This window comes from Electrophorus electricus, chromosome 4 (assembly GCF_041902795.1).
Source record: "Electrophorus electricus isolate QZ-2024a chromosome 4, ASM4190279v1, whole genome shotgun sequence".
In the NCBI taxonomy this organism is placed as follows: domain Eukaryota; kingdom Metazoa; phylum Chordata; class Actinopteri; order Gymnotiformes; family Gymnotidae; genus Electrophorus; species Electrophorus electricus.
Window position 1 is genome coordinate 4946440 of NC_137500.1, and position 22083 is coordinate 4968522.

General features: G+C 37.4%; 2 protein-coding genes across 4 annotated transcripts; one reads left to right on the forward strand and one right to left on the reverse strand.

The window, feature by feature from the left end:
• Window positions 1-137: 137 nt before the first annotated feature.
• On the reverse strand, window positions 138-8993 carry prkar2b (protein kinase cAMP-dependent type II regulatory subunit beta). Its single transcript, XM_027003172.3, has 11 exons — window positions 8463-8993; window positions 7433-7468; window positions 5176-5228; window positions 4924-5007; window positions 4492-4598; window positions 4249-4402; window positions 3388-3489; window positions 3219-3293; window positions 2948-3016; window positions 2195-2330; window positions 138-1917 (listed from the first exon to the last, which is right to left on the reverse strand). The coding sequence occupies exons 1-11, from the start codon at window positions 8722-8724 to the stop codon at window positions 1784-1786; spliced, it is 1212 nt and encodes a 403-aa protein (XP_026858973.1). The 5' UTR covers window positions 8725-8993; the 3' UTR covers window positions 138-1783.
• A 6240-nt stretch (window positions 8994-15233) lies between these two features.
• dus2 (dihydrouridine synthase 2) lies at window positions 15234-21991 on the forward strand. 3 transcript variants are annotated; one of them, XM_027003191.3, is made up of 16 exons: window positions 15234-15320; window positions 16368-16513; window positions 16668-16713; window positions 16866-16957; window positions 17091-17134; window positions 17410-17470; window positions 17645-17692; window positions 17831-17896; window positions 18041-18111; window positions 18271-18357; window positions 18653-18821; window positions 18987-19108; window positions 20030-20173; window positions 20418-20505; window positions 21068-21141; window positions 21225-21991. In XM_027003191.3, exons 2-16 carry the CDS (start codon window positions 16388-16390, stop codon window positions 21484-21486), a joined length of 1500 nt encoding a protein of 499 aa, XP_026858992.2. In that variant the 5' UTR covers window positions 15234-15320; window positions 16368-16387; the 3' UTR covers window positions 21487-21991. The 3 variants fall into 3 exon arrangements, with proteins under 3 accessions (XP_026858992.2, XP_081568037.1, XP_081568036.1); XM_081711910.1 differs by lacking the exon at window positions 15234-15320 and adding an exon at window positions 15327-16250; XM_081711911.1 differs by lacking the exon at window positions 18271-18357.
• Window positions 21992-22083: the final 92 nt, after the last annotated feature.

Sequence of the window (22083 nt, forward strand, 5' to 3'; positions counted from 1 at the left end):
GATGGGCCTTTGTTTTGCATCAGTACTAACATAAACATTATTCTTTTAAATGCTTGATTTTGATCAGTGTACCAAAATTATTTGATATATTCTCTTTCAAGGAATAAAACAATTCATTTAAATAAGAACCGGCTCACTAAACTTTAATACAAAATTGTATTTTATTTTTTTGATAGTCAAATATCACTGACAATAGTAGACCTTTATCTGAATTTCATGAAACAGAGAGCACTGGCAACACAAAGAGCTACTTTTAGAGCTGGTCAGACACAAACTGATGTTTAATATATAAAACACAGAGCAACATTATTCCCAATTTAAAGTCTCTAACAGGTGTACAGCCTAAACTTTATAAAATGATGGAACTACACAAATAGCCTACAATAAAAGTACTCTGCAGAGGCTGGCTACTAAGAGGGGGGGGGGCTGCAGACCCCCAGATGGGCTAATGGAGTGATATTTGTGTGGAGGTAGACAGTAATAAATAACCCCATTAATGTCATTGGAAGAAAAAAGTTCTAAATGTTAACTTGCCAATGGAATAATGTAATACAAAGAGAAAGAAACCTATACATTAACTGAAAACAGGACTAAAACCGGTGAAGCATATTGCAGTTCAGAAGCAAAATTTAAATGTTTTAAGGGTAGAAATGGTGGATAAAGCATTAATGCATGTCAACAGATAATGTGTTATGCATTAATATGTATTTGATGTTGATTCTTCTATTCTTCTTTTATTTTATTAGCAAACACACACTGTAGGTTGGTGTGTAGAAAAGGATGTGTAACAGATGGTTATTTCACACATATCAAATTTTCCACCATGAAACAAATTTTTGAACAAAAGTCAAATTAGTGCCAAAGAATGAAGATGTAAAATAAATATGCTACCCCTTAAACAGTAATTGAAAACACTCTATATGAATTTTATTTATGAGTATGGACTCTAAACTAAATTCTAAAAAGGCTGTGTACAACATAATTATGTTCAGCTTAAAGCCATGTGCAATTCCATTTTGTTTTCATGAGGCTAGCATCAAAGTGCAATATCAGCATACACACGTCTGTCTCCCTTTCTCATGTAACCAAGCCATTACTTGTTTATATATTACAGCTATACTTCCAGCTTTAATGAATACAAGTTAATAGGTTTCGGTTTGTATCCTCCTCATACATTGACACACATGGACCGTCCAAATTTGTGTGCGATTTGCTCATTCTTTGAAGGTAATTATGAATGAGACATTTTAAAAACACTGATTAGTGTACTTAAAAAAAAAAAAAAACAGGATTCAGAAAAGTGATAAAATACAGGACAAATAAATATGGCTCGAGATATCAGTGTCTTGCTGCCAAACACAAAGAGAAACTCAAAATAACCATTAAAAATCATTTATATCTGTATACATGTTAACAAAATACAGAAGTGGGGAAATAAACCAATAACTGGATAAATAATCCAATAACATTGACATAACCCAATAACTGGATAAACATAGTATATTCCCAGTATGACAAAACACTTTACACATCGAAAAAACTCTTTTTATAAACCTTGTGTAACCTGTAAAGAATGTCCTACATATTTGGCTTATCACATGTAAAAATCACTATCACTGATACACCAGAGCTTCACTTCTGTGAATGCAAAACAATAACTCTGAACTTTAGAAGTTATGATCGAGTGGCATCTGACCAATGCTGAGAGGCCTGTATTCATTTCATCCTTTTCATTTTGTTGCATTTCAGTTTGTTGATGTTGTTGCTTTTGTATTTGTAAATTTCATGCACTTGGTTCCTCTATTTCTGTATGACTTCCGAAGAGGATGACCAACTGCTCTTCATAGTTAGCAATGTTGCGTTTCATAATATCCATGCAAGGCCCCAGTAACCTCTCAAATGCCTGGACATCCATTACTGTGAAACACAGTCCACATACATGTAAGAATCAAAAGAATAAGCAATAGGAAGCACAACATTTCCATAGAGTAAACTGATTTTTTCCCCCTAAAATCTATGCATAAATATACACAAATATACATAAGATCCACCATTTGCAAGGTACAGTATTCTGTTACACACACATGCTACATCTGTTATGATAATATAAATTTGCTATAATTATTATCTACAGGTTTCTGATAACAATATGTATTTTTGTGTATTTAAACATTTATTAAAGGTAAGGTAGTACCTAAGCACTTGACATTCTCTACAGCATATGCTGAAGCTGCCCTTGGCTTGTTGGTGACTAGGGCTAACTCTCCAAAGTACTGCCCCCTGGTGCATGTAGCAATGTCCACCTCCTCCTCCTCACAGTCTAGTTTCAACTGCCAAAAGAGTAAAAGACATGACATCATCATTTAAAGGATAGCTATTTTTTTAAGATGCCTGATTTTTTTTCCTCTGCAAATGTGATGATAAAGATATTTTGTATAACAAGTCAGGTTTACATTGAAGGTAATATTTAACATATTTAGCATATTTTATTTAATAAAGCATATCCTGTGCATTCCTAAAAATTATCTGGAAAATATTATTTTTATTAGACATTGTATTTAGCACTGCTGAAACACCCCGTAAATCTCTTACCTGGGAGGTCTGACATTTAAACCAGTTAGATTGTAAAGCATTTAAGGCTTAAAGTTCTCTCTGAATCTAACAGTAAACCTCACAGAAAACCTTACTGTCAATTATTTCTAAATAAAGGCTTTATTCTAAAAATAGCTACGTCTCTTGGGTGAGTTTGCCATTATAGTGAAAATGTAAGATTTACATAAAAAAATACAGATTTGGAGAATGTCAATTAATGGCACATGATTTATTGCCTGTTATTTCTGCCTCAACTTGATGTCTGTTATGCAGAATCTAGTTCAGCAGAGGGAACAGGGGGTTTTAAGATGTGAGGGAGTAGCTTCCGCAGGTTTCTTCCTCCATTAGAACTTACCCGGTTTCTCTTCATGGTGATTCTAACCTCACCTGATTCTACAATGTAGAAACAGTCTGCCAGGTCACCCTGTAGAAACAAATGTCTGGTCACTCTATATGTCAATCTATATTTAGACAGATGCGGTTGAATATATTATCACACTGTGAGAATTACTGTGTAAGATATTGGGTACCTCCTAACAGGTCACTAACATTCCTACATTTCATAGTTAATTTACAAGTATAACCCAATAGTTATTTTGGATGCCAGGGTTGAAGACAGAGCTAACCTGGGCAATAATCTGCTCTCCATCTTTGTACACTCTGGATGACAAAACATCCACCACCTTCATTCTTTCTGAGACCTAAAATAATAATAATGAAAACAATAAAAGATTATATCATTGTTACCTTAGCATTTGGTAAAAATTGTTTTTTCTCTGTAAAAGTGGTTCAAACCTCCAAGGATGTAAGCAGTGGAAGGGTTTCAATGAAAGCCTCATACATTTTCCTCTTCTTTGCATTGTTTTTTACAATGATCCTTCTGAATGTTAACCGATCCTGCAGTTAAAACATACAAACAATAGAAAAAGCGATTATTCAATGTTCATCTAAGTACTACATTAATTTGACTGGTGAATACCACTTGATTGTACCACTGGAGCACAGAGCTTTTGTTCTGAAGCTCTCCATAATGGTGCGCAACAGGCTGAACTGGGATCTCGCATATAACTATGAGCGTTCACTTCTTGTTACCATGACCTAGTAGGGTAAGATGCTCATACTTCTAACTACGGCCATTAGGCAATGTTAATGTTTTGGGGTATTTCATCAAGAATTAATATAAAGTCTTACTACTTTAAGTGTCAAATGGCCATTAACAAATAATTACATGTAAATAATGTTTTCATTTGATACACTGGACTGTATTTTCATTGGCTAGACTCTAAGTACTACATTCCAGAGAAAATCAGTCAACATTTTATTTCAGCAGTCTCTCTTGTGTGGGAGTAGTTTGGTATGTCATCAAAACAGGAGAGGGAGCTCTAATGTGATAGATAAACAATTAATTAACTAATTAACTAATTAATAAATTAATTAAGAAAGCACAGTAAAGTGCAAACCAACCACAGTTTTCTTATTAAAGCTAAATTATCTAAAAAAATAAGCATAGCCATGTCCTATCCTATTAGAACTTGATGGATCTTTAATTGTTACTCATAGATACTAATTATGATTAGGAAGAGTAGAGAAGAGTAGAGAATTCCAAGCAATTGCTAAAGAAAACCCAAAATTGTCCTCCACCACAGAGTTACTCACTAGGCACCACAAGGCTCCAGTCGAAGTAGCAACAATGGTGGCTGCCCTTGGCGTGTTATACATCAAGGCAAGCTCCCCAAAACTTCCACGGTTATCATACGAGCCAACTGCTCTTGAGGTGCCATCGGACTTCAGTAGGATGTCAAAATTCCCTCTGTGAGAATGAAGCATCAGCAACTTTTCTTCATAACAGTGAAAAATCCAAAATGTTTCAATATAACAAAGGTTTTATGTTGTTCCCACCGCTCAATGACATAAAAGTTGTCTCCATCATCATCTTGATCAATGATGTGTTCCCCAGTAACAACTGTCTTCTCAAACATGGCATCCAATACTTGTGATATTTGTTCCTGAAATGTGAGGATACCTTGTTTAAAAACCCCAACATATAAATTCAAATGATACAATAATTCAGAGTACACACATCATTCCCAATATTGCATAACTATTCCCATGTTTCCGACAGAAGTGTGACAGCAAAATAATGCATTATATAGTGTTACAATTAGTGTGGCTGTGATTTTGTTATCTAAATGCAATATCCAGTCACTTTACTGTCTTCGGTGGACTTTTTAATCGCTTCTGTAACAAGCACTTACATACAATAAAGAACATTCTGCTTTCAGAGAAAAAAACACACCGAAAAAGAAGAAATAACAGGAGCACACTCTTCACCTGGTCAAGATTTTTGAACAGAAGTATGTCTCTGCAGGCCTCCTGTAGTCTCTGCCTCTGTTCATCTGTTTTTGGGTGAGTCACCTGCAAAGAGACCAAAGGCATTCAGGATGAGTGAAACAGGATCTCAACACCAATAATGGGAACAGAAGAATATGCGTAAAAAGTGTCAAGCTTGCATCCTCCCTGCATTTGTCCCTTCTGCCACTAAGAGCTCTCATTCTGCAGTGTGTTGGATTAATGATCCCTCACCCTTGGTTCCTTGTCCTCATCATCATCATCTGGGTTGAATGCCTCTGCACACACTAGTGTGGGACAAACAAAGGAGAGAATCAGGTTGACAGGGCAGCAGAGTAAACAGGAAGTTGGTGTGCAGGCTATGAGCATTGGTTTAGTAGACATATTCTATAAGACTGGGAATAACACTCAATAAAAAAAAAACACATGCTCCTTGAAACAAATAAAAAAGTGACTTTCCTGACTGCTAAACAATACGTTCTCAAAATCCCAAGCAGAACTATCTGATCCCGTTATTCCTCCTGTATCCTGAGCTTCTCTCCTGTTTTTTTTGGTTTGTTTTTCTGTCTTTTGTCTCACTCTTTTCCTCTATTGACTGGCAGTTGAGATGAGAGGCTCATTTGCCTCCTCCACCGCATGCCCCCAGTTTTCTACTATTAATACTGGCACAGAGCATGACAGGTGCATCTAGTGTCTGGATCAATGCACCTCCCATGGCCAGGCCTGAGCACAACATGGCCAAATCTATACTAAACTCAGCCTGGCTTCTCACATTCTCCTTCAGCTGTAGCCTAGGGTTAACTTCAGTGGTAAGTTCAGTGAGAGTTAGAGATCCTGTGCATGCCAATCATGGGCTGAGAATGGGATTATAGCAGAGGTTTATTCTCAGTGTGGTGTGAAACACACTGAGTTCTAAGCCAGGTAGCTGCTTGCTGAAGATCAAGTCAGGAATTGCTTTGATAGTACTATGATGAGAGCCCCTCCCCCCTCCAAAACAAACAAACAAAAATAGACAGAGGCAAGACATGATTTCCCACTCACGGTCCTTAAATTAGGTCATGACTAATGTAATGTGAACAGCCCATAAAAGCTATGAAATTCCATGTGTTTACAAACATTTCTTGTTGTTAACGCAAAGCCTGTACTCGCTTGATGGCTACTTCGAAAAATCCCGATGGAGTCTTTAAGGGAAGATGATTCATGAGACTAGCCAAAAGTGCATAGAGATGTCTTTACACAGTAAAGTAAAGGCACCACCACATTAAATGGAAATATGTTTTATAACTGCACACATTTAGAGGAACGGTACGAATGCCTTTGGGATCTTTGGGATTTTTAATTTTTTTTTAGAATGATGGATCAGTGTTATCAGTTTGAGATTATTTGTAAATATATGACTGTGTCGAAAAAAAAAAATTATTTTACTAATTCTTCATTTACTGAAGGAATGTGCAAATAAGCCTTAATCAGCTTATGTATACAGCTGCTAACCCAGACAGGCCACACATTCCATCAGTTTCATTTGAGCCAGTATCGTTTGATGCCTTTTTTGTAGCAGTGGGTAAGACAAGCACAATAATATGATGTTAAAACCACTGTTTGCCTTTTAAAAGTGAAAGCAACTTAAGAATCTGAACAGGCTATGTCAGAACTAGTATATGAGCCCAGGGCATTTCTTTCCCATTTACATCTATTTTAACACTAAAATCTCTTTAACAAAACACTGCTCTTCTTGTATGTAAGAGATGGCCTTCAAGAAAAAATACTTTTAAACAGTCCTTTCCCCTGCAGCTTGGTTTCATTCCATCACTGAGTGTAATAAAAGTCAGTATGCGCCACCTCAGTCTGCAGCTGAATGTAGATATACAGCTCATACTACACAGACCATTCGGACTCCGGTCACATCTAATTACACCAGGCCTGGAGTTTGAAGAGTTTGAGCTTGCGAATCCACTGTTCCCCTCCACAGACAGGCCAAACAAATCAAGCCTCGATCCCACAGCACTTCTACAGCTGTCAGATAGATCAGTAAAGTTACACTAACATGACCCTGAGTGGGTTCTTGAAAATGTAAGCTGTTTGATAGTTGCTTTGTGAAATATAGGTTCTCTTATGCGTTCTCTTGGACTATGTTAAATGTTAGACGGAAGCTGCAGGAATGTACATGAAAACAGGACAGCCTCTAATCAGATTGTATATTATGGCTTTTTTTCATATTCTTTAGAGCTACAGACCATAAGCAAAATATACTGCTACATACTGAAAATGTCACATGATGGGAGAATATTTGACATTCTCATTACCTATAAAAAGATTTATATGAGCTATATGATTTGACAAAATATATATTGCACAGAGCTAATAAATATTAATTAGTACATACTATCTACTCCAAACTAAATTGTCATTAGCAAACTTTAAATGTTTCCCTAAATGCATATCATCTTTCCAGAATGGTATCATCTTTCCAGAAAATTATAGGGTCACTTACCAGAAGGTCGCCTTATAAACCTGTTTATTACTGGGGCTGTAAAGAGAGCACAAGAGTGTTCATAGCAGTGAGTGTCCTGTTTACCTACAACTCCCAGCAATAATACATCATAACACATTTCTACAACATAAATCTAAATTATTCAGAATGCGTTTGCTATAATAACATTTTAAACATGGCTTTTAAGTGCCTTGAAGTTGATACCCATTTAACTAACTTTTTAATTTAGAGAAATAATTAAGCATCATTCAATGCAACAAAAAGCACTTAGCTCTGAGACAATGTACTCTGACAGACTGAACATTTTCCTCTAATAACCTATACAAGGCGTACTCTCGCCAGCAAAAAAAAAAACAAAAAGAAAAGCCCAGGATAAAACCAATCAATCAGATTGGCGTGAGAGTGTGGGTGAGCTCAGAATGATAGGGAACGAAGGCCCGGAAAACGACATGTTTAACACACACACACACACACACACACACGCACACGCACACGCACACACACACACACACACACACACTTACAAAAAAAGAAAAAAAAAGAAAAAAAAAGAGCTTATCAATTTCACGATTCCTGAATGCAGATCCTCGCTTGAGGCACGGTGGATACAGGCCGAGGTGAGCATCTTTCTGCATGTTCCAGTATGCTGCTTGTAGTATCGTCTATCCCCGCCCCTCTGCGGAGCGTGTTCTGCATTTATCATTGGACAAATTTACCCCCTCACTTATTAAACTGTAAATCAGAGCATTCCTCGCGTTGCGGTACTGGAATCAAGACATGATTAAATCGTATGTAATCGAGATCGGCTTCCATTGGGCCCGAAGTAGGTTGTTAATTTAGGATATATTATTTCTAATTCCTACACGTTATAAATGACTACAGTGGGGCCACATCACAAACCGCACACTTTTTAAAATTGCACAGGCGCAATGTAGTAGGCTATACTATCAAGTTATATGCAGCGCTTAAATAAGTAGTTGCCTACATATCTTATTGTCAAAAAAATGTTTTAACAAGCCTAATCTGTTACCTACGAATTCCTCATCGTCATCCGCGTCCTCTTCGTTTTCAGAATCAATCTGCATAGCCTCCTCGATGAAGTTGACGGCTTTCCCTGTTCGTACAGACGAATTTTGTTCATTGCCAAATGCGGCCCCCTTGGTTTCGTTCTCCTTCAATTGAGTAAAATACTGCAAGGCGAACTCCAACAGATCCCTGGGCTGATTCCGTAGTACCTCCACGGTAAAGCTCTGTAAAAGCTCCGTCAACCCCTCGGGGATTTCTATACTCATTCCTGATACCAGATCTCCGGAGAAAGATGTGCAAAATGCAGTATTCGGGTGAAAACCGGGTACTGCGTTGTCACGTCAGATGAAATTAAAGGAACCTGCGTTTTCCAAATTTTGCAATACAGCAAAAACAAAACAAAGAAATCCTCACAATCCCATGACACCTATTTCCATTTGTTCCGAGAACATCCCCTAATTTATAGGCATGAAAATGGCAGAGAACTCGACAGCCAGCATCTTTTGCTGCTGGCTACAGGAAACCCACGCATGTGACCCGGGAAACCATGGCAACCGCCCATTCAGGGATTGCGTATGTGAACCGCAGCGAGCGCAAAGACTTGCCGCAGCGCAAGAGCTCCGCACTGCAACCGCTGTAGCGCATCCAGCTCAGCAACACGGCTGACCCACTCCTAAACGGATGGGTTTTCAGACCCGGACAGAATATAGCCATTTTAGTCCAATGGATGACGAAGTTATTTTAGTTTGAGTAACGACAGGTTAGGGTCTCAGAGTGTTTCTTCCAAGGATGCAAACATGCAAACAGAAAATATTTTCGTTAAGGAATAAAGATGTAGTATTTCTGTATCACGTTCAAGTCAGTGTGTATGTTATACTCAAACAGCTAAAACCCTCCACATACACAGCATAGCCTGTAGCAGAACCGATTAAATGTAAAGGTGAAAAGTAATCCAGTAATAAGTAAATATCGGTGCCTAGCTCTAAGCTTGAGCAATTACATTAGTGCCATGGAAACAATTATCAAAACCCGCCTTCATTTGTGCTAAAGCAGGCTTCCTGAGTCAGCATGACTGCATGAATGATGTGGACTCCTAGTGACAGCTTTCATAACCCGAGTAATACAATTTATATCCTAGCATTTTATCATCGCAAGGATCCATACGTTTTTAACGTGAGTTATATTGCCTTTAGAAAACCGACCTATACTGTCTGAGATACTGGAGTCAAAACTAATATTTTCTGCTCATATATGTAGAATGGATATGGAAACTGTTAATGAACTTTCAACTATCAAACCATATTTGAATTTTAATAAGGAAAACACCAGGGTTCACCTAAATGTTACAGTATTTCCTTTGTGGAAAGTAAATATTTAATTATTACAATATATTCCTACTCATATTAAGGTATGATAAGACAAAACTGCCTATGTACAGGAGATATGTGATGGATTCAATGCCAGGTAAAATACACAGATGATTTATAACGAACACAGTAATAAACGACCATAACAGATATCTGGACATATTTTGCCTTTATTCAGTTACGCTATGCAAATAATGATCTAATCCAACACAGACAGTATGCAGAACTTCATCTCTGTAGTAGCAAGGAATAATTTCATTGGACATCAGTTGCACTTTTGCACTTGGATGCATTTTGTTTTATTCATGAGAGTTGCAGTGTAAGACATATTGTGAACATTCTGTTGATCATGTGTTTTGCTGCACATCTGTTGTTTTCCTACCTGCTGTTTTGCATGGTTTGCACTATTTGTTACACTCATGTATCATTTAAATTCTCTGTGGGTAATACTACTGCACTGTCATTTTACATTACTCAGCAGATTTGTGTATATACAGCAATATGTATTCTATACTCTATAATTACATATTAAGTATATATTTTACTGAGATATGTTTTTATATCATTTTTTGAATACTTATGCTCTACTTCTGCTGCTATAACTGATTAATTAACCTCTAGAATATCTATCTATCTGTCTATCTATCTGTCTGTCTGTCTGTCTGTCTGTCTGTCTGTCTGTCTAAAACAGAAGAAAATGTGCAATTTATTTTGTCTTCAGTTTAATACTATTCTTAGTATACTTAGTATTCAGGACATACTAAGTTATATTTAGTATTTTCGCCAATCATTTTAGTATAACTATTTAATTATCTTCTTCAATTACTTCCAATTCAGAATGAACAGAGGATGTCAGATGTCTGATGTCTGTTGACCCAGCTCAAGATCTGTGAGATTGTGGTGCTTCATTTCCTGACTGTTCCCCTACTCACTCTCTTTACATTTAACATATCAGAACCAATATGAGGTTATATTTTCAACTGTGATTGGGCAGAGCTAGCTGTCCCTCTTATAGTGCTGTTATGTGATTGGACAGAGCTAGCTGTGCCTCTTATAGTGCTGCTATGTGATTGGGCAGAGCTAGCTGTGCCTCTTATAGTGCAGCTATGTAACTGGCCAGAAACTGATGGTGACTCAGCATTAGCTTGCTTGCCAGAGGTGATTTAGAGTGCTGGTCTCTGGATAGACCAGAACAGACTTAAAAACAATAATGGCATCTTTCCTGCACTGGGCACCAGATTTTCTGCTGCGCATTCTACGTTCAGAGAGATATGTTTAAGAAAATACATTAAATGTACTAGAACCAATAATATATTTCACTTCTGTGGATCTATTGAACTGATTGTAACAATTAGTGTATAACAGTTTGCTGGGAAAATAAAGGTAAATACTAGCCTAAATGGCAATTACATCTTAGTAAAACAACTAGTTCATAAAATCTATATAGCTTTAACATTTTTTTGTCACATTACACTATTATATATATATGGATAAAGTAACTATAATACATTGTAATACACATTCAAATAACAACAACTAGCTATAAACCAACTACAGCCAAAACAGCTTCGGCTGTGCTCACAGTTCTTTCCACCTTCTGTTTGTGTGTGAGCATCTTACAGCAGGGATGCTTTTTAGTGGAGAGGAACGCATAACATTTCTTATGTGGTCTTTTTATAAATCCATATCTTCCTGAATTGAAAACCTCACTCATGAACCTATCCAACCTGCTGTGCGTCACCGGTGAGGTGCATGGTCTCTAATCACATGTTAATGGTGATAGGGTTCGTCTGGCACCTGCATTCCCTGATTGCTAGTGGACACCAGAGATCACATTTGCGAGTGGCGAGGATGAAAACAAGGACAGGCAAGGAAAGTTTCTTTGTATAGCCCTTTTCATACATAGTAGCAATGCAATGTATTTGTTATAGTTATGTAAGGCTGATTGTTGATAGTTTTCTTCAAGCAAATTTGATCAACAAATATTAAATAACTTACGCTGTAAAATACAACTTTATAATTTTTTATCAAGTAAAAAGGTTTGTCATATTCTCCAGGACTTCATTACCTGATTGCCTGACTAAAAGTGTTTTTACAAAACAGTTATACTGCAAATATCTTAAATTATATAATGTAGTGTTGACCTGCACCTGAATGGGAGTAGATAAATAGGAGCACCACCTGAAAGCTCAGAAATAGTATATAAATAAAACACGGGGTACACCACAAGTGCAAAATTGTTAACTAGAGTCACAGTCACATAAATAATGGCATCTACTACTGAGAGCAGCAAGTCAGAACTCTCCTCAAACAGATAAAAGGAACATGTAACACGGTTACATGTTACCACCATGTAACATATAACTCTAAATATGTCAATTACAAGATGTACATATATACATTGTACATTGTGTATATAAACATAATATACATATATTGTACATACATTATTAATATATTTTGTACATATATAGAATATATATTTCTCTATGCACCCCTGTTTTTCTTTTTCCTCAGTTTGGACAGAGCACTCTCAAACCATTTCACTGCGAGTTATACTGTGTATGACTATGTATGTGACAAATAAACCAAATTTGAACTTGAACTTGAACTTGAACAGATAATGCACACAGATCACAAAGTCACTTGTGGGTCACTTGTGTCATTTTAATGTAGTGCCATAACCAAAAGGCTAAATTCATTGTTTAGAGACCACCAGGATTTTCAGTCCAATTTACCATTCAGCTGTGGGAATAGAACTCTGAGCAACTATACAAAAAAATGTAAACATTTGAATGTTTGATATTGTGTATATTATTTAAATGTCAGCAAATATTTTTTGTGGTTTTTAAAGTCTTTTTCAGCCATAAATGTTTCTACATATGGCTTACCAATTGTATGAATGATGAATATACACCCATAAGTGCATAACTGTCTTACTTTAATGTGATTGGACTTTAGGGAAAATGGCTGTCTGTATGTCAGACAGGCAAGACCCATAAAAATGAATGGTGTGAATGAAGGCAGCACATGAATAACAGTGTGTGTGATGGTAGAGGTGAACGCTCCCCTCATTGCTGTCTCAGTCACCTCTCTTCCATTCTCCATAGAAAGAGGAAAACTGGCAACAGAGCAACATCTCTAATATATTTGAAACATTCTTAGACAACTTCCCCAGTACTACCACCCTGCGATCTCTGCTGTAAGATGGACTGGATAGCTACATACATCTTAGATTTCCATCAGTATAATATTCATTTCTGACTACAAACTAATCTTCCTTGTGGAAGGTTGGGAGGTTATAAGATAAACTGTGGAGAGAATTGTCACTAATGTCATTAACAGTAACAGCGAGGGTAATAGTGCTTGAACAGAGAGTGTGACTGGCTGTTATAGTCACTGTGACATTCAAGATGTCTCTCAGTGGTGTAGAATCCCAGGCCATCCTACTCATGATACTGTGATATGTGTATCCATCATGATACAAGCTCAAAATTATGTTGGTCATTTACTTCAAGAAAAGTGGTTTGAGGAATATTTAAAGTTTAGTATGTGGTTTAAGAAAGCTTTTAATTTAAAGGACAAAAATAATTTATAAAGAAGAGATTGCTCTTACTCCAAAACAATAAATTGATTTTCTACAAAACTGTGAACCGAATTACACTGTCAAAGGGGAATGTGTACTTAAATATTTTTAAAAGTATACAGCTTAGCTTAATTTATGTCTGTGTAACCAATCTATTTGTCTTGTCTCTAATTTGAGATAATTGTGTAACTTCTGCAATGTTCTTACCCCCTGGGATCAGTTAGATAATCAGTCAGTTTGATAGTGAAAAGGGAGCCTTTACTGTGGTTAGTAGTGAATACTGTGCTTAGAAGACTCACAGAGAAATACTCCACAGTGAACTGCTTACATACTGCATATGGAACTGAAAAATAGTTGGGTTTACACATTACAGTTTTTTAATACCGCTGTAGATATGTAATCGGGGGTGAGAGAGATAGAGAATAGAGCAAAGGAGAGATTTACTGTACTTTGATGTCCACCTTAGATTTAAATGTAAATGTGCAAATGTATCTATATTTACATACAAATAGGGCATGTTTTCAGTGACTACTGGATGATAGATTTGCCTTGGGTATTTCCACTATGTAACGGAATGAGGTTTGAAGAGAAAGTCCACCATATATATGACACCTTACAAAACCACTTTAGATATGACCTTTATATAACTGGACAGCAAAGTTGCACGCCTTCATCCATGAAAACTGGTGACTCCTCTGCGTAAGTCAAAATAACAGTAAGTGTTTCCAGTTCAGAGCTCAGTGGTGTTCAAAAGAAGCTGGACAAAAAAGTGCTTGGATGAACCCTTAAAGTCCAGATTGGAGAGCCTGTAAGTTACTAAACAAAGAGACTCATATCATAATGCTTGTCTTCAATATGAAAAACAATTCTGCATCAGTGTGTAATTACTTTAAATAAAATTACTTTAAACTCTCAAATCTCAGATCAAAATACTAACTCATATATCAGGTATAACCAAAAAAAAAAATAAAAAAATAATATATAATATATATATATATATATATATATATATATATATATATATATATATATATATATATATATATATATATATATACTGTTAGCCTTAAAAGCCTTAAAAGATACGATTAACTAATGTTGATTTCACCACAGACACCACAAAAATCATTAGCCAGAGTATTAGTGGTTGAGTAATTGAGGGAATCTGGAGATTATGTGTCTGTGCAGAAACCAATCTTAATTCAGTTGTTCTTCCTCAGTCTCACTGTAGCTGGCAGACCTTCCAGTATCACATCTAAAACTGAGACTGAAACAATCGATCCAATTGTACTATTCATGACCACTAATTCAATAGCATTTTTGATTCTTTTCTTTCTTTCTTTGTTTTTTTTTTTTTTTTAACAAAAAGCATCTTTATTTCAGTATGTAGATTATCATTACATACAGTATGTATGTAAATTAGCCTTAATGGTAAATTTTAAGAGTTAAGATTGCAAGGGTACATGAATCTCAGCAGAAACCACCCACAAAGCTTTCGAATGATGCACAAAGACATCTATGTTCCACCTCTCCAAACACTTCTTATGCGTGCCCTTAACCATGCAAGCATGAAGCGGCCTGACAGGCCGGTTACAGCACAGGGAAATTCACAATGAAATTCAGAAATGCGTTTAGAACCGCTTGCTTGATACAACAGGCCAATTTCAAAGTAAAATATGTATTTGGTTGAGGGTTGATTAAACACTAAAATCGAGTCAGTTTTTATTTGAAGACACTATATAAAATAGTTTTTTTTTAAAAAATCAAACAAGTTGCAAGCTTGAATACAGGGTAAAAAAATAAAAACAACCTGTCGCCTGTTGATGACGTTAAGCAGGAAGCAGGAGCTGAACACGCGTTTGCACTCGAGCTGTGAATGCAGCCTGTCTGAACTTTGTTTTTGATGCCGGTGAGTTTATTCAGTATCATGTTATCTGGATGCTCAGAAAACAGGCAGTTTATGTCACAAAACGGGTAGTGTGGTCGCCCATGAAACTGCCCCCAGCAACCGAAGTAGGGTAGGTTGTGTCTTGCAGTAGGGCAGTAAGTTGGCTCACGTTAGTAGATAGCCAGAGGTTATTTGTTTATTTTCTTTGTTTATTTCTTAACAAGATTTGTCTGGTGGCGTCAGACACATGTGATCGATGTATGTTTTAGATCGCTTTATTTCAAACAGAAGCGTGTGGTAAAGTTCTCTTTGTTGATGTACATGCTCGGTAGCTACACGCTGGTTTGTCTTTTTTCTCCTGTGGTCTCATGACAAGTTTGGTTTCTTACAACGACAAACCTATAGTGTTAACGGTACTTGAGTAGTAAATTCTTTAACTATAGTAACTGTAGATGAAATGCAGTTATTGGGGTACCTAATGTCACTAGGGCAATCATAATAAATTAAGGATCCAGCCTTCCTCTGTAGGTGTAAAGTACCAGCTGCAGATGGTGTGCTGGTTAATTCATTTCAGTGGAACACTACTGTGCAGGGATCTGTTAGGACAAGACTTGAGAGCTACTTTATATGCTGTTAAACAGTGTCTTTCAATTTCAGTTAGTTTCCTTGTTTTAAGGAAACCCTCACTTTGTAAACGTTGAAGATTTGCATCAACTTCCATGCTCAGTTACTGCGACAATGAACCAGTGTGTTCAGTTACAGTGTACAACATTTTGTTCAGTATACCACACTTCAGTTTGCTGAGTCCTATGTTTATGCAATTAATCAGCAATCTACATTCTCAGTAGTCAGTTCTTGACCATGGTACAGCTGACCACTGCTATTAATCAATATGAAAAATCATATGGACCATAATGAAAATCAGTGGACCGTTCGAATGAACTTCAACATGTATGCACAATGTTAAGTAACTATGATATCACTTCATGGATTTATCATCACTTCAGTGAACATGTAATTAGTCCAGTGATTATCGCTGCAATGCACTGAACAGTCTTTCCATATCAGGCACTGAGGAAGGCAGCATCATGGCTAACTCTCTGGGAAAGATGGGTTTTCACAATCAGATTATTCTAGCACCTATGGTGCGCGTCGGCACTCTACCAATGAGGCTTCTGGCTTTGGACTATGGTGCAAATATTGTGTTCTGTGAGGTGAGGGAAAATGAATTATAAAGGATATATCAACAAACATTAATTAAATCATAAACTGATATATTTATGTTGCATGTAGTGAATGCATGGTTCAATGGCACTTGATTTCCTGTATTTGTTGATGAGTGCAAAGATTTGTCTTGTTTTGTTGAAGGAACTGATTGACATCAAAATGGCTCAGTGTCGGAGGATAGTAAATGGTAAATCTTTCTCCTTTCTGTATCTTTAATGTTTTAGTGGTGTTTAGCTGGTTATTTAATGTGAAGGTCTTAACGTTGTTACTGAGGTCCTGGGGTATGCTCAAAAATATAAAACGGTGCATGATATATTACCAGATTTGTGTCTTCGGTAGATGTTTTGGAAACAGTTGACTTCGTAGCTCCAGATGACAGAGTGATGTTCCGGACCTGTACTAAGGAAAAGGAGCGTGTTGTCTTTCAGATGGTTAGTGTCTGGATGGGAACAGGCCATCCATCTCTTTCTTTATGCGCAGAGCTGTACACTTTTTTTGCTTGTGTAAATGGTGGTTTTAAAACACCTGATTTTTGAGAGTTTGACTTTTGCCTTGGGTGTTCAGGGAACCGCAGACCCAGAGAGAGCATTGACAGTGGCCCTACTTGTGTAAGTTGTAGCAAGTCAAACATAGATGCTCTTAACCAAATTGTTTTATGTATATTTATCAGTATGGCATTATGTGTACTCACTGGGAATTGAACCCATGACTTTGGTGTTGCTAGCATCTTGTTACACCAGCTCATCCATAGTGTATTAAAAACTGTTCTACTTTCACGATTGAATGTAACCTTAAAAATATTATTTTTTGACATCTTGCGCCACAATTTAATACATGCTATAAATCTGTTGAATAAATCCATTAATGTCATATCCCTGAACAGTGAGAATGATGTGGCTGCTATAGATGTGAATATGGGCTGTCCAAAAGAATATTCCACCAAGGTGAGAGTTACATGTCAAATACCTACATCATCACAACTCTGGGGAAATGTTTCCTATATTTATGGTTGGAGGATGATTCAGAATACTTATAGTTTTGTGCACTCAGATTATTTAACTGAATTGGATCAGTGTGAGATGAGATGTGATAGTGGCTGATTTCAGTCTTGTGTGCAGGGAGGAATGGGATCTGCTCTCCTGTCTAACCCTGACAAAATTGAGGCTGTAAGTATCCATGCTCTGATTCTGCAGGTACATTGACCACATAGAGGTAGTGCCTCAACATGTGGTTGCTCTTCAAGAGTCCTGAAGAAAAAGTTGTAATGCCTAAAATTGGGTTGTCAAATGTTTTGTTCTCTGCAGATTCTGACCACTCTTGTGAGAGGGGTTTCAAAACCAGTTACGTGCAAAATCCGGATCCTACCGACAGTAAGTGTTAATGGGTTGAATGAATCAGATGTCACAGAATAAAAGTGGTGTTTTTAATTTTTTAATTTTAATTTTTCATTTAAATTTGATATAACCTTGAACTAATTTGTCTGTGTTGAAAATTGGTTCACATTGCTTATTTAGATGGAAGAAACCGTGAGTTTGGTGAAGAGAATTGAAAAGACAGGAGTGGCGGCCATAGCTGTGCATGGCAGGTAACTGGGTTATTTGTTGAGGGTCTGGTTTATTTATTTGTTTATTTTTGCTTTTTTTGGTTGTTTTTTTGCATGTGTTTAGTGTCCCAATATGTCCCAACATTCCGTCTAGGCAGCAGTAAGACGTTGTAGTTAGCCACTATGTCACTTATTTCTCAGGATGAAGGAGGAGAGGCCAAGGCACCCAGTTCACTGTGACTACATTCGAGCCATATCTGAAAGCGTCTCCATTCCGGTTGTAGCTAGGTCTGTGCCAGCCACGCAGCACAAAGCTGCCGCCACCTGCATCCATCTACCTCTAGTTTTACATCATCGTTAGCGGTTGTATTTTCAACTGTACATGCTAACATTTTAGGAATGTAAATAAGCTTGTTGAGTTATTGCTTGTTACCAATCTTTCCAGTAGTTTGATTAAGATTTATCACAATCCTTCCCATGGTTGTCAGATTAAACAAGATGAAACTCCCTGTAATGTGTTAAATTCCCATATCTATCCTTCTTTGTCTCGCTACATCTTTGCATTTGTCCTCCATCTTCGCAGTGGTGGCTCTCTGGATATCATAAAAACAAATGATGACATAGAGACGTTCCGTGAGGAGACAGGCGCGTCCTCTGTCATGTTAGCTCGGGCTGCTATGTGGAACCCATCAATCTTCCGGAGCCAGGGGGCGTTGTCAGTGGACGAGGTGATGGAGGAGTATATCAAATATGTGAGTGGTGGGCCTTTCAGAAGCTTGCTTAATAAACAACCTCCAGAACTACATGTTCTTTCTTTTTTTTTTATTTCTTTGCTATGGCCTCTGTAGTTGCTCATGGTTCAGCTGCAATATATTAAAGAGCTTCCACAGTATTCTATTTTGTGTGTCTGTCCACAGGCTGTTCGCTATGACAACAACACATTCAATACCAAATACTGCCTGTGCCAGATGCTCAGGGACAGGGTGGAATCCCCAATGGGCAAACGGCTCCACGCTGCACAGACCAATGAGGAGATCTGGTAAAGCATTCACTGAAATTGACTCTCGAGTGCCATAAATAGCTATAAACTGGAAGATTTCTGAATAGCATAATAACTTCTAACTGTAGCTCATCTGCACAGAAGGATAAGAAAATTACACCGTGTTTAAAAACCCCAAGCAAGAGACACTGTCATGGGAGGGAATATGAGGTAAAAGGCAAGGCTGTGTTCTACAGAGAGCTTCGTGTGATTATTGTGAGGCATTGTCTATATTTTTATTTATAGCATAAACATATGCAAACATGCTTTACCTGCAATTGGGTATGTTGCCCCACTTCACAAATTGTTGAATGAAGGATGACTGCATTTTGGTATGCTCAATTCCAAACAAGTTGAGTTCTACAAAGTTTTAATTTCTTACAGTTTGGTTGTGGAACTGAATGTGGTAGAATAAGATCATGCTCATGCAGTTGTACTTTTGATGGAAGTAAATTTTAACTTCATTTTAGTTTATGCAGTTTTGCAGTTTAGTTTCTGCATTACCAAGACAGAGTTTCAGGCCTCCTACATTTTCACTCTTATGTAGCTCACTTCTGCTTTTTTAAAATTTAAGATGATGCCATCCTGTGACCCTATGTATTTGTATAGAGCTACAAGTTGTGCTACACAGATGTTGCATATTGGAAGCATCAGTGTGAGATATTTTCATTGAGAACAACAGTTGCTATTGACGTCAGTTTCAGAGGCGTGTTTTTGAGCGCCTGCTGAGGGGAGTGTGTGAGTATTAATGAGCTTCGAGACTGAGGCCCGGTTACACAAGCACAGCACAGCCGGGTTCCACCAGAGGGGCCTGGCTGGCACCGCTAAGCTTCCTAGCATAAGTGGATTTGTTCTTTTCCAGCATTTTATCCAAATATTTGCAAAGGCTACAGTTGTTATCTGCGGTTTGGGTTTTTGCAGTGAGGTGTTCGGAATGACTGATTACTATCAGATGACCCAGGCTGAGCTGGAAGCCCGGAGGTGGGTCCTACAGGCCACCAGCAGCCCAGGGCACCAGCCTGCAGTGGATGGTGATGTCATCACTATGGCTGTCAGGTTTGAAAGGTTGGTCCCAAGATAGCTTTGCATTAATAACAAAACAAATATTGTATTTAAATACAAATTATTGCATGGTAATTTTTTTTACGTGTCTTAATCAGTACTGCTGCTTGGGCCATAAACAAAGATGGTTCCCAAGTGTTTATATTTGTGAGAGTAAAATTACTACAAGTGTAAAGAGCTTTAAGTGTGTGTGTGTGTGTGTGTGTGTGTGTGTGTGTGTGTGTGTGTGTGTGTGTGTGAAACACAGGAGGGAATATCCCCCTCAGATAACCCCAAAGATGTATTTGCTGGAATGGAGCCGAAAAGAGAAGTTGGAGCAGCCTGTGTATGAGACGGTGCGACTCAAACAGCAGTGCTATGCCCTGCAGCTGCACACCAGAACACCATGTATCTCTTTGTTCTCTCTTGTACAATCCAACAGCTATAAAAAAAATATACAAAGTTTTAGTTGAACATTGTGTATTCGGCATTCAACTTTCCACCACTACAGGGTAGAAGTACGTTTTGTTTCTTTATCTTACTTATAGTCTCCCATAACATTTTAAAAGTTTGCTTAGTAGTGGAACATGATGGATTAAGAAATGTGTCCATTACATTTTTATTTGTATTCCTAGTTAAAGGCCAAATATTGATGCTTAAAATAGACTGTAGGTCAAATTTACATGTATTAAAAACTTTCTTTATACATTCTTGAAATGTCCTTATCTAGTAATTGTTTCCTTTTAAGATATTAACATATAATTGTAAATAAAAAAAATAACTTTTTTTAACATTAACTGTAACTTGTACATATTAAGTAATAATATTCCTATTTGCAAGCATGTGAATTTCAAGCTTTATGAATAACATGTCTCATGAGAGCAACTTTATCAAAGTGTCTGTTCTTTCTCCTTTCAGGAGCAACGCGCCCAAGACAGAGCTTTCCAGTCTACAGTTACCGTGGCAAAGAAGAAGTATCGGTCCACCCTGTGGTGCGTGCCGACAGTCAGAAGTGGTTTCATTTTGGGATGGTAAAATCTGATTTTTATGGGGGTTTTTTCCCTTCCTTTTTTAGGGAGAAGTCTAAGAAATTTGCTGAACAAGCTGCTGCCATTGTATGTCTACGCACACTTGGAGTACCTGAGGGCCTTATCAGAGAGGGGAACTCAAGTCTGGTAAACAAGAGAAAGAGAGAGGAGAGACGACACAGTGCATCTGAGGATACTGGCATCACAGACTCAACAAACAGGAAAAGACGGGTCACCGAAGAATCCCAGAAAGAGGAACAGGAATCAAGTGACAAGTCGATGGTAGTGAATGGTGTACCACAACCATGACCAAAGAACACTGCTCACCTTTTGAACTCGGAGGATTGTGTCTGCTGCTTTGTGTTTGTGATAATGCTGCACATCATCTCTTACCGTCATGTACAGAGATTTCTTGTCAACTTGAGAGGAACACCTGCATGTTCTCTCACACGCACTACACAGTCCTTTTATTTATTTTGTGTGTGTGTGTGTGTGTGTGAGAGAGAGAGAGATTGAGAGAGATTGAGAGATGCTTGAGCATGCCTTTTTAGTTTTCATTTCAGTAACTAAGTGTTCCATACACCAAAAGGGGGCAGCCTAGTAACCTTTCATTCCTCATCTTTCGAATGAAATTTAAATTACCAACTATGGCTGAGAGAATACTCCTTTTCAAGAACTTCCTGTACTGGGCTGTCCTTTCTCAAGGACATCGAAGTTTTGAGCTGACTTATACTTTTATGTATGGTGTAATAGATGGAGTCCATGTGTATATTACAATAATTTTTTATTGAATTAAAACATTTTACTTTCATTAGTGGGTTTGGTAGTTATCCTTTTTTCCCCTTGCAGTTGCTGAAAAATGATTCAGACAAACAAACAAATAAAATCTAAATATGAACTTCCAAA

Bases quoted from the DNA above. Each gene is read 5' to 3' on its own strand.
- prkar2b (XM_027003172.3), bottom strand. From the start codon at position 8,724: ATGAGTATAGAAATCCCCGAGGGGTTGACGGAGCTTTTACAGAGCTTT. The intron at 4,599-4,923 runs GTGAAGAGTGTG...CTCACATTTCAG, and splicing joins TGTTCAAAAATCTTGACCAG to GAACAAATATCACAAGTATT. The intron at 3,017-3,218 runs GTTAGCTCTGTC...TTGTTTCTACAG, and splicing joins GAGAGCAGATTATTGCCCAG to GGTGACCTGGCAGACTGTTT.
- dus2 (XM_027003191.3), top strand. From the start codon at position 16,388: ATGGCTAACTCTCTGGGAAAGATGGGTTTTCACAATCAGATTATTCTA. The intron at 20,174-20,417 runs GTTGGTCCCAAG...TGTGAAACACAG, and splicing joins ATGGCTGTCAGGTTTGAAAG to GAGGGAATATCCCCCTCAGA. The intron at 20,506-21,067 runs GTGCGACTCAAA...TTCTCCTTTCAG, and splicing joins AGCAGCCTGTGTATGAGACG to GAGCAACGCGCCCAAGACAG.